This window comes from Ranitomeya imitator, chromosome 4 (assembly GCF_032444005.1).
Source record: "Ranitomeya imitator isolate aRanImi1 chromosome 4, aRanImi1.pri, whole genome shotgun sequence".
Classification (NCBI taxonomy): Eukaryota; Metazoa; Chordata; class Amphibia; order Anura; family Dendrobatidae; genus Ranitomeya; species Ranitomeya imitator.
The window spans coordinates 219,915,616-219,931,080 of record NC_091285.1 but is presented as its reverse complement, the minus strand read 5'-3'; the positions used below and the strand labels follow the sequence as shown (position 1 = coordinate 219,931,080).

The 15,465-nt window shown below is 43.5% G+C and overlaps 1 protein-coding gene across 1 annotated transcript in view; it reads right to left on the bottom strand.

Annotated features, from left to right (window-relative positions):
- LOC138674481 (solute carrier family 23 member 1-like) overlaps nucleotides 1-15,465 on the bottom strand; it is a 994,669-nt gene that overhangs the window by 735,614 nt on the left and 243,590 nt on the right. Inside the window, exon 7 of the mRNA XM_069762318.1 lies at nucleotides 8,865-8,982. Within this exon, the coding sequence (XP_069618419.1) occupies nucleotides 8,865-8,982 (118 nt within the window). The remainder of the gene's footprint in view (nucleotides 1-8,864; nucleotides 8,983-15,465) is intronic.

Sequence of the window (15,465 nt, the reverse complement as noted above, 5' to 3'; positions counted from 1 at the left end):
TAGGCGAAAACCGCCAAAAAATTTAGGACAAAAATTGACTCGGCGTTTGCTCTAATACACAAATACAACGAGAACAAGGACCAGGTCCAAGAAACGCTACTAAATGGATGCAATATACAGAACAGTTATGTGAACATAAACAAACAGCACTCCTCAAGGCGCTGGATTTTTTTCAACATCCAAATACCCTTTATCAAAGTTTCGGTCTGAAGAGACTATTACGCACAGAGCGGAATTTAAAAAAAAAAAAAAAAAAACATTAGAGGTTTGTGGTGCAAACCCCTCTATCTTGGGTACCAATCAGAACAAGAATATCAAGATACCAACCATTAGGATGTGTGCACAAATAGCAGATTTTTCGCGTTTTTTTCGCGGTTTTTCGCTATAAAAACCCTATAAAACCGTGAAAAAAACTGCTCACACTAAGCATCCCATTTAATAGAATGCAATCCGCATTTTTTGTGCACATGCTGCATTTTTTTTCCTGAGAGGATTCGTATTCCAGAAAAAAATGCATTAAACGCATTAAATTTGCAGAATCGCGGGGATTCCGCACACCTAGGAAAGCATTGATCTGCTTATTTCCCGCATGGGGCTATGCCCACCATGTGGGATGTAAGCAGATCATGTGCGGTTGGTACCCAGGGTGGAGGAGAGGAGACTCTCCTCCACGGACTGGGCACCATATAATTGTTAAAAAAAAAGAATTAAAATAAAAAAATTGTGATATACTCACCTTCTGATGGCCCCGGAGTCTTCCTGCCCCTCAGCGCTGCACGCGGCCGCTTCCGTTCCTGTAGATGGTGTGTGAAGGACCTGCAATGACATCACGGTCACATGACCACGACGTCATGGAAGGTCCTGCACACACACCATTTATAGGAACGGAAGCCGCTGAGATCGGCTGCTTACGGTAGGTAAGTATAACCATTTTTTATTTTTTTTAATTATTTTTAACATTATATCTTTTACTATTGATGCGGCATAGGCAGCATCAATAGTAAAAAGTTGATCACACTTGTCAAACACTGACAAGTGTGACCAACCTGTCAATCAGTTTTCCAAGCGATGCTACAGATCGCTTGGATAACGCTAGCATTCTGCAAGCCAATTATGCTTGCAAAACGCTAGTTTTCTGCGGGAATATGCATACCAATTCCGCATGCGATATTCCCGCGGCAGGAGGCGCAGAATTGCCGTGGAAATTTCCGCAGCAATTCTGCAACGTGTGCACTTAGCCTTACAGTTAGGGGATAATATATTATTTACTTAATCTTGTATCCAACTATGAAATACCCTGTGTTTTCATTTTCCTATGCAAATAGTACATCAAAGAGGGATCAGTTTGAAAAGAAAAGAAAAAAAATGGGACTTACAGTTGCTTGTAATAACCAGTGAATAAAAGTTATTCATTTAACCCCTTCATGACCCAGCCTGTTTTGACCTTAATGACCTGGCCGTTTTTTGCAATTCTGAGCAGTGTCCCTTTCTGAGGTAATAACTCAGGAACGCTTCAATGGACCCTAGCGGTTCTGAGATTGTTTTTTCGTGACATATTGGGCTTCATGTTAGTGGTAAATTTAGGTCAATAAATTCTGTGTTTATTTGTGATAAAAATGGAAATTTGGCGAAAATTTTGAAAATTTCGCAATTTTCACATTTTGAATTTTTATTCTGTTAAACCAGAGAGTTATGTGACACAAAATAGTTAATAAATAACATTTCCCACACGTGTACTTTACATCAGCACAATTTGGGAAACAAAATATTTTTTTTGCTAGGAAGTTATAAGGGTTAAAATTTGACCAGCAATTTCTCATTTTTACAACGAAATTTACAAAACAATTTTTTTTAGGGACCACCTCACATTTGAAGTCAGTTTGAGGGGTCTATATGGCTGAAAATACCCAAAAGTGACACCATTCTAAAAACTGCACCCCTCAAGGTGCACAAAACCACATTCAAGAAGTTTATTAACCCTTCAGGTGCTTCACAGCAGCAGAAGCAACATGGAAGGAAAAAATGAACATTTAACTTTTTAGTCACAAAAATGATCTTTTAGTAACAATTTTTTTATTTTCCCAATGGTAAAAGGAGAAACTGAACCACGAACATTGCTGTTTAATTTGTCCTGAGTACGATGATACCTCATATGTGGGGGGAACCACTGTATGGGCGCACGGCCAAGCTTGGATGGGAAGGAGCGCCATTTGACTTTTCGAATGAAAAATTGGCTGCACTCTTTAGCGGACACCATGCCACGTTTGGAGAGCCCCCATGTGCCTAAAAATTGGAGCTCCCCCACAAGTGACCCCATTTTGGAAACTAGACGCCCCAAGGAACTTATCTACATGCATAGTGAGCACTTTAAACCCCCAGGTGCTTCACAAATTGATCCGTAAATATGAAAAAGTACTTTTTTTTCACAAAAAAATTATTTTAGCCTCAATTTTTTCATTTTCACATGGGCAACAGGATAAAATGGATCCTAAAATTTGTTGGGCAATTTCTCCTAAGTACACCGATACCTCATATGTGGGGGTAAACCACTGCTTGGGTACATGGTAAGGCTCGGAAGGGAAGGAGCGCCATTTGACTTTTTGAATGAAAAATTATCTCCATCGTTAGCGGACACCATGTCGCGTTTGGAGAGACTCTGTGTGCCTAAACATTGGAGCTCCCCCACAAGTGACCCCATTTCGGAAACTGGACCCCCCAAGGAACTTATCTAGATGCCTAGTGAGCACTTTAAACCCTCAGGTGCTTCACAAATTGATCCGTAAAAATGAAAAAGTACTTTTTTTCACAAAAAAATTATTTTCGCCTCAATTTTTTCATTTTCACATGGGCAATAGGATAAAATAGATCCTAAAATTTGTTGGGCAATTTCTCCCGCGTACGCTGATACCTCATATGTGGGGGTAAACCACTGTTTGGGCACACGGCAGGGCTCGGAAGGGAAGGCGCGCCTTTTGACTTTTTGAATGGAAAATTAGCTCCAATTGTTAGCGGACACCATGTCGCGTTTGGAGAGACCCTGTGTGCCTAAACATTGGAGCTCCCCCACAAGTGACCCCATTTTGGAAACTAGACCCCCAAAGGAACTTATATAGATGCATGTTGAGCACTTTAAACCCCCAGGTGCTTCACAGAAGTTTATAACGCAGAGCCATGAAAATAAAAAAATATTTTTTCTTTCCTCAAAAATGATATTTAGCCTGGAATTTCCTATTTTGCCAAGGGTAATAGGATAAATTGGACCACAAATGTTGTTGTCCAGTTTGTCCTGAGTACGCGGATACCCGATATGTGGGGGTAAACCACTGTTTGGGCGCACGGCAGGGCTTGGAAGGGAAGGCACGCCATTTGGCTTTATAAATGGAAAATTAGCTCCAATCATTATCGGACACCATGTCGCGTTTGGAGAGCCCCTGTGTGCCTAAACATTGGAGATCCCCACAAATGACCCCATTTTGGAAATTAGACCCCCAAAGGAACTAATCTAGATGTCTGGTGAGCACTTTGAACCCTCAAGTGCTTCACAGAAGTTTATAACGCAGGGCCATGAAAATAAAAAAAAAATTTCTTTTCTCAAAAATGATTTTTTAGCCTGCAATTTTTTATTTTCCCAAGGGTAACAGGAGAAATTTGACCCCAAAAGTTGTTGTCCAGTTGCTCCTGAGTACGCTGATACCCCATATGTGGGGGTAAACCACTGTTTGGGCACATGCCGGGGCTCGGAAGTGAAGTAGTGATGTTTTGAAATGCAGACTTTGATGGAATGCTCTACGGGCGTCACGTTGCATTTGCAGAGCCCCTGATGTAGCTAAACAGTAGAAACCCCCACAAGTGACCCCATTTTGGAAACTAGACCCCGAAAGGAACTTATCTAGATATGTGGTGAGCACTTTGAACCCCCAAGTGCTTCACAGAAGTTTATAACGCAGAGCCGTGAAAATAATAAATACGTTTTCTTTCCTGAAAAATAATTTTTTAGCCCAGAATTTTTTATTTTCCCAAGGGTTACAGGAGAAATTGGACCCCAAAAGTTGTTGTCCAGTTTCTTCTGAGTACGCTGATACCCCATGTGTGGGGGTAAACCACTGTTTGGGCACACGTCGGGGCTCAGAAGGGAAGTAGTGACTTTTGAAATGCAGACTTTGATGGAATGGTCTGCGGACGTCACGTTGCGTTTGCAGAGCCCCTGGTGTGCCTAAACAGTAGAAATCCCCCACGAGTGACCCCATTTTGTAAACTAGACCCCCCAAGGAACTTATCTAGATATGTGGTGAGCACTTTGAACCTCCAAGTGCTTCACAGATGTTTACAACGCAGAGTCGTGAAAATAAAAAATCATTTTTCTTTCCTCAAAAATGATGTTTTAGCAAGCAATTTTTTATTTTCTCAAGGGTAACAGGAGAAATTGGACCCCAGTAATTTTTGCGCAGTTTTTCCTGAGTATTCTGGTACCCCATTTGTGGGGGTAAACCACTGTTTGGGCGCACGTCGGGGCTCGGAAGTAAGGGAGCACCATTTGACTTTTTGAATACAAGATTGGCTGGAATCAATAGTGGCGCCATGTTGCGTTTGGAGACCCCCTGATGTGCCTAAACAGTGGAAACCCCTCAATTCTACCTCCAACACTAACCCCAACACACCCCTAACCCTAATCCCAACTGTAGCCATAACCCTAATTACAACCCTAACCACAACCCTAATTCCAACCCTACCCCTAAGGCTATGTGCCCACATTGCGGATTCGTGTGAGATTTTTCAGCACCATTTTTGAAAAATCCGCGGGTAAAAGGCACTGCGTTTCACCTGCGGATTTACCGCGGATTTCCAGTGTTTTTTGTGCGGATTTCACCTGCAGATTCCTATTGAGGAACAGGTGTAAAACGCTGCGGAATCCGCATAAAGAATTGACATGCTGCGGAAAATACAACGCAGCTTTTCCGCGCTGTATTTTCCGCACCATGGGCACAGCGGATTTGGTTTTCCATATGTTTACATGGTACTGTAAACCTGATGGAACACTGCTGCGAATCCGCAGCCAAATCCGCACCGTGTGCACATAGCCTAATTCTAAAGGTATGTGCACACGCTGTGGAAAACGCTGCGGATCCGCAGCAGTTTCCCATGAGTTTACAGTTCAATGTAAGCCTATGGGAAACAAAAATCGCTGTACACATGCTGCAGAAAAACTGCACGGAAACGCAGGGGTTTACATTCTGCAGCATGTCACTTCTTTCTGCGGATTCCGCAGCGGTTTTACAACTGCTCTAATAGAAAATCGCAGTTGTAAAACTGCAGTGAAATGCGCAGAAAAACCGCGATAAATCCACAGCGGTTTAGCACTGCGGATTTATCAAATCCGCTGCGGAAAAGTCCGCAGAGGACCAGAATACGTGTGCACATACCGTACCCTAACCCTAACCCTAACCCTAGTTCTAACTCCAACCTTAGTGAAAAAAAATTCTTTATTTTATTATTGTCCCTACTAGGGATGAGCGAAACGGGTCGGCCAGATTCAGAAGTCGCCGACTTTTGGCAAAGTCGGGTTTCATGAAACCCGACCCGACCCGACCCCTGTGTGGGGTCGGCCATGAGGTCGGCGATCTTCTGAACTGGAATCGTAATTCCGATACCGATTCCCGATATGTTTAAGATATCGGCAATCGGTATCGGAATTCAGATTTAAGTGTAAAATAAAGAATAAAAATAAAAAATATTGCTATACTCACCCTCGGACGCGCCCTGGTTGTAACCGGGAGCCTTCTTTCCTAAGAATGAGCGCCTGAAGGACCTTTCGATGACGTCGCGGCTTGTGATTGGTCGCATGAGCAGTCACATGGGCGTCACACGACCAATCACAAGACGCGACGTCATCGAAAGGTCCTTCAAGCGCTGATTCTTAGGAAGGAAGGCTGCGGGTTAGAACCAGGGCGCGTCCGAGGGTGAGTATATACCTATTAGGAATATACTCGCCCTCGGACGCGCCCTGGTTCTAACCCGCAGCCTTCCTTCCTAAGAATCAGCGCTTGAAGGACCTTTCGATGACGTTGCAGCTTGTGATTGGTCGCGTGACGCCCATGTGACTGCTCACGCGACCAATCACAAGCCGCGACGTCATCGAAAGGTCCTTCAGGCGCTCATTCTTAGGAAGGAAGGCTCCCGGTTACAACCAGGGCGCGTCCGAGGGTGAGTATAGCAATATTTTTTATTTTTATTCTTTATTTTACACATTAATATGGATCGCAGGGCCTGAAGGAGAGTTTCCTCTCCTTCAGACCCTTGGAACCATTAGAAACCCAATGCACTGCATTGGGTTTCGTGTTTCGGCCGACCCTGACCCCGACTTTTCTATAGGATCGGCCGATTTCACTCGACCTGACTTTTGAAAAAGTCGGGTTTCGTGAAACCCGACTCGATCCTATAAAAACAAAAGTCGCTCAACCCTAGTCCCTACCTATGGGGGTGACAAAGGCGGGGGGTCATTTACTGTTTTTTTATTTTGACCACTGTGATAGGTTTTACCACAGTGATCAAAATTCACTCTGCGCACTGCGCATGCGCCCGCCATTTTGGAAGATGGCGGCGCCCAGGAAAGAAGACGGACGGACCCTGGGAGGCTCGGTAAGTATGATGGGTTGGGGGGGAGCATGGGGGGTGGATCGGAGCACAGGGGGGTGGATCGGAACACGGGGGTGGATCGGAGCATGGGGGGTGGATTGGAGCACGGGGGGTGGATCGGAGTGCAGGGGGTGGATCGGAGTGCGGGGGGTGGATCGGAATACAGGGGGGTTGGATTGGAGCTCGGGGGTGGTATTGGAGCATGGGGGGAGCGAACAGGAGGACGGGGGAGCGGAGCACAGGACGGAGGGGAGCGGACCACAGATCGGAGGGCTGGGGGGGCGATCGGTGGGGTGGGTGCACATCAGTGTTTCCAGCCATGGCCGATGATATTGCAGCATCGGCCATGGCTGGATTGTAATATTTCACCAGTTTTTTAGGTGAAATATTACAAATCGCTCTGATTAGCAGTTTCACTTTCAACAGCCAATCAGAGCGATCGTAGCCATGGGGGGGTGAAGCCACCCCCCCTGGGCTAAACTACCACTCCACTTGTCCCTGCAGATCGGATGAAATTGGAGTTAACCCTTTCATCCGATCTGCAGGGATGCGATCTTTCATTGACGCCACATAGGCGTCACAGGTCGGATTGGCACCGACTTTCATGACGCCTACGTAGCGTCAAAGGTCGGGAAGGGGTTAAGCCAACTGGTGCGAGGCTCCTTAGCTTGTATATCCATTTAGATTCACATCTTAGTAGTTGATTAGTTACATTTCCACCCCTAATAGTCACATTTACGCCCTCTAGTGCCATAATCCTTAGAATGTTTTTAAAAATGTTTTTAAAATTTTGTGTGCGGTATGTGGTTTAAATGACTTTGGAATTAATAAAATGTGTTAATCTTTCTTGGTGATCCCTGCGTATGTGCATGTCTTCTTTGCTTTTTTGTAAAGGCATATAGGACTGTTGCTCCCTCAGTGTTCCAGCTAAAGGGGACCTGCGCCTCAGAAGGAGGCAGCCTGTGTCAGGCAGAACTCCTCCTGGTATTCACTCCTTTGCTACGACTTCTTCACCCTCTCTACAATACAGTTCTCCTTCAGTGTCTCTTTCTTGAAACTGCCGCACTCAGGGCAGGCACAGCTCCGTGTCCTTCTGTCTCGACCTCTGACAGGATCCCACCCCTGTCAGGGACCAACTACCTGAGCGAAGCTCAGCCAGCAACTAACTTCCTCCCCAGGCAACCAGTTTTACTTAAGTGTGAGGAGTGCCCTAATAAATAGGAGCATAGCTCCCCCTAGTGGCCTGGAGTGCGAAATGTGTTGCATGTTTGTTATACCTGGATTCAGTTGTCCTTCTTTGCCTCCAAACGTAATATCACTCCTCCTAGAGGAAAATGACATTACTGCAACGACCAGGACCCTGGGGCGCTGCAATAATGTCTGCAGACTGTAAGCGCTGCGGAATATTTTAGCGTTATATAAAAATAAAGATTATTATTTCTGAACTACATTTCGAATTGAGGAAAGGTCAACTTGAAGAAGCTTTGCTATCCTTTTATTGCCTTCTCCTGCTTTGTGTGCCTCCACCATTTTCATTTTCAAGGCAGGTGCACCCATGGCTGCTGTTTTTGGCACAAGGTTACAGATGATTGGGTTTTTATAAAGCTGGGAAATTTGCATCACCTGGCCTTTCCTAATGATGATAGTGAACAAGCCAAAACCCTAACAGGCTAATTATGTTCTAAAACCTTGGTAAAAGTTATCTGAGTACGCAAATCTCCAAGGGTACCCTTTTTGTAACTTTTAATATGTAAAAAATGCCAATATACTGTATATATTTTTTCCTAAAATGCAAAGGAAATGTGTCATCCTTAACTTTAGCCCATTTAAAGATCATTTAATCTTCAACTTGCTTAACTGTTCACAGTAACAGTAATTTTGAGCAGGGGTATCCAAACTTGGTTGGTGTTGTTCAATAAACTTGATTTTCAACAGATTAAGAAACTGACAAACTCAATGGATGGAAGGATTATGGATGTTATTGAAAAAAGGGGCTATATTTGTCACTGATCTTTGTTTTTGAAAAGTCATTATAATTATGCACACGTATTCTCCCAAGAAGTACAAAACCTCACTTTTCCTTTCTTAAATTTTCAAATTTCAGATGTATAGATCTTTTGGATTGACCAAAAGCTCTGTAGTTTGCAATAACAAAATAATCTTTAAAAATACAAAATGCCTAATAATTGTACACACAGTGTAAAATGAGAATGTGTTCATGTATAACTTACTGGAAATAACTTGAAAACAGGATACTTGCTGATTTTCCATTTTCCTTTGCTATATGATATGAATGGCACCTCTATCTGTCTCAAATATTGTGAAAATATTATAATTAAGACAACAGTTCTGCAAAGAAAGAATAAAAAAAAAAATAGACAAATAACTATAATGCATTTTTATTTTCAACATAATCTTGTCTAGATCTTCAACCAATGGGGAAAAAAACATTTTCTTCAAAAATGTAAAAGCTTCTTTAACCCCTTAATCCCATAAGACGTACTATCCCGTCAAGGTGGGGTGGGCCTTAATTCCCACCGACGGGATAGTACGTCATAGCGATCGGCCGCGCTCATGGGGGGAGCGCGGCCGATCGCGGCCGGGTGTCAGCTGCCTATCGCAGCTGACATCCGGCACTATGTGCCAGGAGCGGTCACGGACCGCCCCCGGCACACTATCATGATCGCAGTGTACCGGCGGTACAGGGAAGCGTCGCGCAGGGAGGGGGCTCCCTGCGGGCTTCCCTGAGACGATCGGTACACGGTGATGTACTCACCGTGTACCGAGCGTCTTCTCCCTGCAGTCCCCGGATCCAAAATGGCCACAGGGCTGCATCCGGGTCCTGCAGGGAGCACTTCCGGGTCAGGAGCAGGCTGCAGCTGCAGCTCTGTAATCCTGCACGGCTGTTTGTCAGATCACCGATCTGACAGAGTGCTGTGCACACTGTCAGATCAGTGATCTGTGATGTCCCCTCCTGGGACAAAGTAAAAAAAAAAAAATTTCCACATGTGTTAAAAAAAAAAATATCCTAAATAAAGAAGAAAAAAAAAATATTATTCCCATAAATACATTTCTTTATAAAAAAAAAACAATAAAAGTATACATATTTAGTATCGCCGCATCCGTAACGACCCAACCTATAAAACTGGCCCACTAGTTAACCCCTTCAGTGAACACCGTAAGAGAAAAAAAAACGAGCCAAAAAACAACGCTTTATTATCATACCGCTGAACAAAAAGTGGAATAACACGCAATCAAAAAGATGGATATAAATAACCATGGTACCGCTGAAAACAACATCTTGTCCCGCAAAAAACGAGCCACCATATAGTATCATAACCAAAAAAATAAAAAAGTTATAGTCCTCAGAATAAAGCAATGCCAAAATAATTATTTTTTCTATAAAATAGTTTTTATCGTATAAAAGCGCCAAAACATAAAAAAATGATATAAATGAGGTATCGCTGTAATCGTACTGACCCAAAGAATAAAACTGCTTTATCAATTTTACCAAACGCGGAACGGTATAAACGCCTCCCCCAAAAGAAATTCATGAATAGCTGGTTTTTGGTCATTCTGCCTCACAAAAATCGGAATAAAAAGCGATCAAAAACTGTCACATGTATAAAAATGTTACCAATAAAAACGTCAACTCGTCCCGCAAAAAACAAGACCTCACATGACTCTGTGGACCAAAATATGGAAAAATTATAGGTCTCAAAATGTGGAGACGCAAAAACTTTTTTGCTATAAAAAGCATCTTTTAGTGTGTGACGGCTGCCAATCATAAAAATCCGCTATAAAAAATGCTATAAAAGTAAATCAAACCCCCCTTCATCACCCCCTTAGTTAGGCTAGGTTCACATTGCGTTAATGGGTTAACGCTAATGGACAGCGTTGCACGGCGAAAATGTCGCAATTAACGCCGTGCAACGGGTCCGTTAGCTCACCCATTGACAGCAATGTGATTTTCGGGTGTAGCGCATCGCTAGCGCCTGCCATTTTCGGCTTGCGCTAGCAAGGTGCCGTTCTTTTGTGGCGCGCCTCGGACGCTGCTTGCAGCGTCCGCGGCGCGCCCGAGGTCCGATCCCCGATCTGCCAGAGCGGGGACATTAACGCGACACCTAAACGCGACGCCTAAAAAGACATTGCGTTAGCGCAATCCGCTAGCGCTAAACGGATTGCCCTAACGCAATGTGAACCTAGCCTTAGGGAAAAATAATAAAATTAAAAAAAAATGTATTGATATCCATTTTCCCATTAGGGCTAGGGTTAGGGTTTGGATTACATTTACGGTTGGGAATAGGGTTGGGATTAGAATTAGGGGTGTGTCAGGGTTAGGTGTGTGGTTAGGGTTACAGTTGGGATTAGGGTTAGGGTTGTGTTTGGATTAGGGTTTCAGTTATAATTGGGGGGGTTTCCACTGTTTCGGCACATCAGGGGCTCTCAAAACGTGACATGGCGTCCGATCTCAATTCCAGCCAATTCTGCATTGAAAAAGTAAAACAGTGCTCCTTCACTTCCGAGCTCTCCTGTGCGCCCAAACAGGGGTTTACCCCAAAATATGGGGTATCAGCGTACTCGAGACAAATTGGACAACAACTTCCTGGGTCCAAGTTCTCTTGTTATCCTTGGAAAAATAAAAATTTGGGGGCCTACAAATCATTTTTGTGGGAAAAAAAAGGATTTTTTATTTTCACAGCTCTCCGTTGTAAACTGTAGTGAAACACTTGGGGGTTCAAAGTTCTCACAACACATCTAGATAAGGTCTAGTTTCCAATATGAGGTCACTTGTGGGGGGTTTGTACTGTTTGGGTACATCAGGGGCTCTGCAAATGCAACGTGACGCTTGCAGACCAATCCATCTAAGTCTGCATTCCAAATGGCACTCCTTCCCTTCCGAGTTCTGCCATGCGCCCAAACAGTGGTTCCCCCCCACATATGGGGTATCAGCGTACTCAGGACAAATTGAGCAACAACTTTTGGGGTCCAATTTATTCTGTTACCCTTGTAAAAATACAAAGCTGGGGGGCTAAAAAATCATTTTTGTGAAAAAAAAAAAGAATTTTTATTTTCACGGCTCTGCGTTATAAACTGTAGTGAAACACTTAGGGGGTTCAAAGTTCTCACAACACATCTAGATAAGTTCCTTGGGAGGTCTAGTTTCTAATATGGGGTCACTTGTTGGGGGTTTGTACTGTTTGGGTACATCAGGGGCTCTGCAAATGCAACGTGACGCCTGCAGACCAATCCATTTAAGTCTGCATTTCAAATGGCGCTCCTTCCCTTCCGAGCTCTGCCATGCGCCCAAACAGTGGTTCCCCCCACATACGGGGTATCAGCGTACTCAGGACAAATTGGACAACAACTTTTGGGGTCCAATGCATCATGTTATCCTTGTGAAAATACAAAACTGGAGGCAAAAAAATAATTTTGGCGAAAAAAAAAAGGAATTTTTATTTTCACGGCTTTGCGTTATAAACTGTAGTGAAACACTTGGGGGTTCAAAGCTCTCAAAACACATCTAGATAAGTTCCTTAGGGGGTCTAGTTTCCAAAATGGTGTCACTTGTGGGGGGTTTTAATGTTTAGGCACATCAGGGGCTCTCCAAACCAACATGGCGTCCCATCTTAATTCCAGTCAATTTTGCATTGAAAAGTCAAATGGCTGCAATGTGCCCAAAAAGTCGTTTACCCCCACATATAGGGTATCATCGCACTCAGGACAAATTGCACAACAACTTTTGTGGTCTAATTTCTTCTCTTACCCTTGGGAAAATAAAAAATTGGGGGCGAAAAGATCATTTTTGTGAAAAAATATGATTTTTTATTTTTACGGCTCTGCATTATAAACTTCTGTGAAGCACTTGTTGGGTCAAAGTGCTCACCACACATCTAGATGAGTTCCTTAAGGGGTCTACTTTCCAAAATGGTGTCACTTGTGAGGGGTTTCAATGTTTAGGCACATCAGGGGCTCTCCAAACGCAACATGGCGTCCCATTTCAATTCCAGTCAATTTTGCATTGAAAAGTAAAATGGCGCTCCTTCCCTTCCGAGCTCTGCCATTCGCCCAAACAATGGTTTACACCCATATATGGGGTATCAGCGTACTCAGGACAAATTGGACAACAATTTTTGAGGTCCAATTTCTTCTCTTACTCTTGGAAAAATAAAAAATTGGGGGCGAAAAGTTCATTTTTGTGAAAAAATATGATTTTTATTTTTACGGCTCTGCATTATAAACTTCTGTGAAGCACTTGGTGGGTCAAAGTGGTCACCACACATCTAGATACATTCCTTAGGGTGTCTACTTTTCAAAATGGTGTCACTTGTGGGGGGTTTCAATGTTTAGGCACATCAGGGGCTCTCCAGACGCAACATGGCGTCCCATCTCAATTCCAGTCAATTTTGCATTGAAAAGTCAAATGGCGCTCCTTTCCTTCCGAGCTCTGCAATGCGCCCAAACAGTGGTTTACCCCCACATATGGGGTATCAGCGTACTCAGGACAGATTGTACAACAACTTTTGGTGTCCATATTATCCTGTTACCCTTGGTAAAATAAAACAAATTGGAGCTGAAATAAATTTTGTGTGAAAAAAAGTTAAATATTCATTTTTATTTAAACATTCCAAAAATTCCTGTGAAACACCTGAAGGGTTAATAAACTGTCACACTTGGGTATTTTCTATCACATAGACCCCTCAAAATGACTTCAAATGAGATGTGGTCCCTAAAAAAAAAATGGTGTTGTAAAAATGAGAAATTGCTTGTCAACTTTTAACCCTTATAACTCCCTAACAAAAAAAAAATTTGGTTCCAAAATTGTGCTGATGTAAAGTAGACATGTGGGAAATGTTACTTATTAAGTATTTTGTGTGACATATCTCTGTGATTTAAGGGCATAAAAATTCAAAGTTGGAAAATTGCGAAATTTTCAAAATTTTCGCCAAATTTCCGTTTTTTTCACAAATAAATACAAGTTATATCGAATAACTTTTACCACTATCATGAAGTACATAAAACAATGTCAGAATCACCGGGATGCGTTGAAGCGTTCCAGAGTTATAACCTCATAAAGGGACAGTGGTCAGAATTGTAAAAATTGGCCCGGTCATTAACGTGCAAACCACCCTCGGGGCTTAAGGGGTTTAAACCTTTTCAAAGATTTCTGCCTTAAACCACTATGAAAACAGGAATTAATTGTGCATTGTGAAGAGTGGAGAGTGATGAGGCCGGAAACCAGGAATTACTTGTGTAGGTGCAATTTGCAGAGTGCACAAACTTAGCTAATAAAATGGTAGCAAGTTAGGGTATTTTCATACTGAACAGGGAACTTCTTCCAAACGTATCAATAGGGCCCTATTCATCCAATGGATGCATAAATAAGTGGACTGTGTGTTATTTCCAATCATTGTGCCAGTTTATGTTGCTCATGAACGACATATGCCATTTTATGCCTGTAAGAACTGTTGAAATAAGTATGTGTTATGGCTGGCAATCAGGCAACACAGCGTGCAGTAATCAGCGCACATACAGAGATCTGGCAATAACCAAAAACAATAGGACGAGCTCTGAGACGTGGAATCTCTGTAGACTGCAGTACCTGATCTATGCTCACACAACTATAAGCAGCAGTGGATTGCGCCTATCACTACCTATGCAACTCGGCACTGCCTGAGGAGCTGACTAGCCTGAAGATAGAAATACAAGCCTGACTTACCTCAGAGAAATACCCCAAAGGAATAGGCAGCCCCCCACATATAATGACTGTTAGCAAGATGAAAAGACAAACGTAGGAATGAAATAGATTCAGCAAAGTGAGGCCCGATATTCTAGACAGAGCGAGGATAGCAAAGAGAACTATGCAGTCTACAAAAAACCCTAAAACGAAAACCACGCAAAGGGGCAAAAAGACCCACCGTGCCGAACTAACAGCACGGCGGTGCACCCCTTTGCTTCTCAGAGCTTCCAGCAAAAGTTAATAGCAAGCTGGACAGAAAAAACAGAAAACAAACTAGAAGCACTTATCTAGCAGAGCAGCAGGCCCAAGGAAAGATGCAGTAGCTCAGATCCAACACTGGAACATTGACAAGGAGCAAGGAAGACAGACTCAGGTGGAGCTAAATAGCAAGACAGCCAACGAGCTCACCAAAACACCTGAGGGAGGAAGCCCAGAGACTGCAATACCACTTGTGACCACAGAAGTGAACTCAGCCACAGAATTCACAACAGTACCCCCCCCCCCTTGAGGAGAAGTCACCGAACCCTCACCAGAACCCCCAGGCCGACCAGGATGAGCCACATGAAAGGCACGAACAAGATCTGGGGCATGGACATCAGAGGCAAAAACCCAGGAATTATCTTCCTGAGCATAACCCTTCCATTTGACCAGATACTGGAGTTTCCGTCTAGAGACACGAGAATCCAAAATCTTCTCCACAATATACTCCAATTCCCCCTCCACCAAAACAGGGGCAGGAGGCTCCACAGATGGAACCATAGGTGCCACGTATCTCCTCAACAACGACCTATGGAATACATTATGTATGGAAAAGGAGTCTGGGAGGGTCAGACGAAAAGACACCGGATTGAGAATCTCAGAAATCCTATACGGACCAATAAAACGAGGTTTAAATTTAGGAGAGGAAACCTTCATAGGAATATGACGAGAAGATAACCAAACCAGATCCCCAACACGAAGTCGGGGTCCCACACGGCGTCTGCGATTAGCGAAAAGCTGAGCCTTCTCCTGGGACAAGGTCAAATTGTCCACTACCTGAGTCCAGATCTGCTGCAACCTGTCCACCACAGAATCCACACCAGGACAGTCCG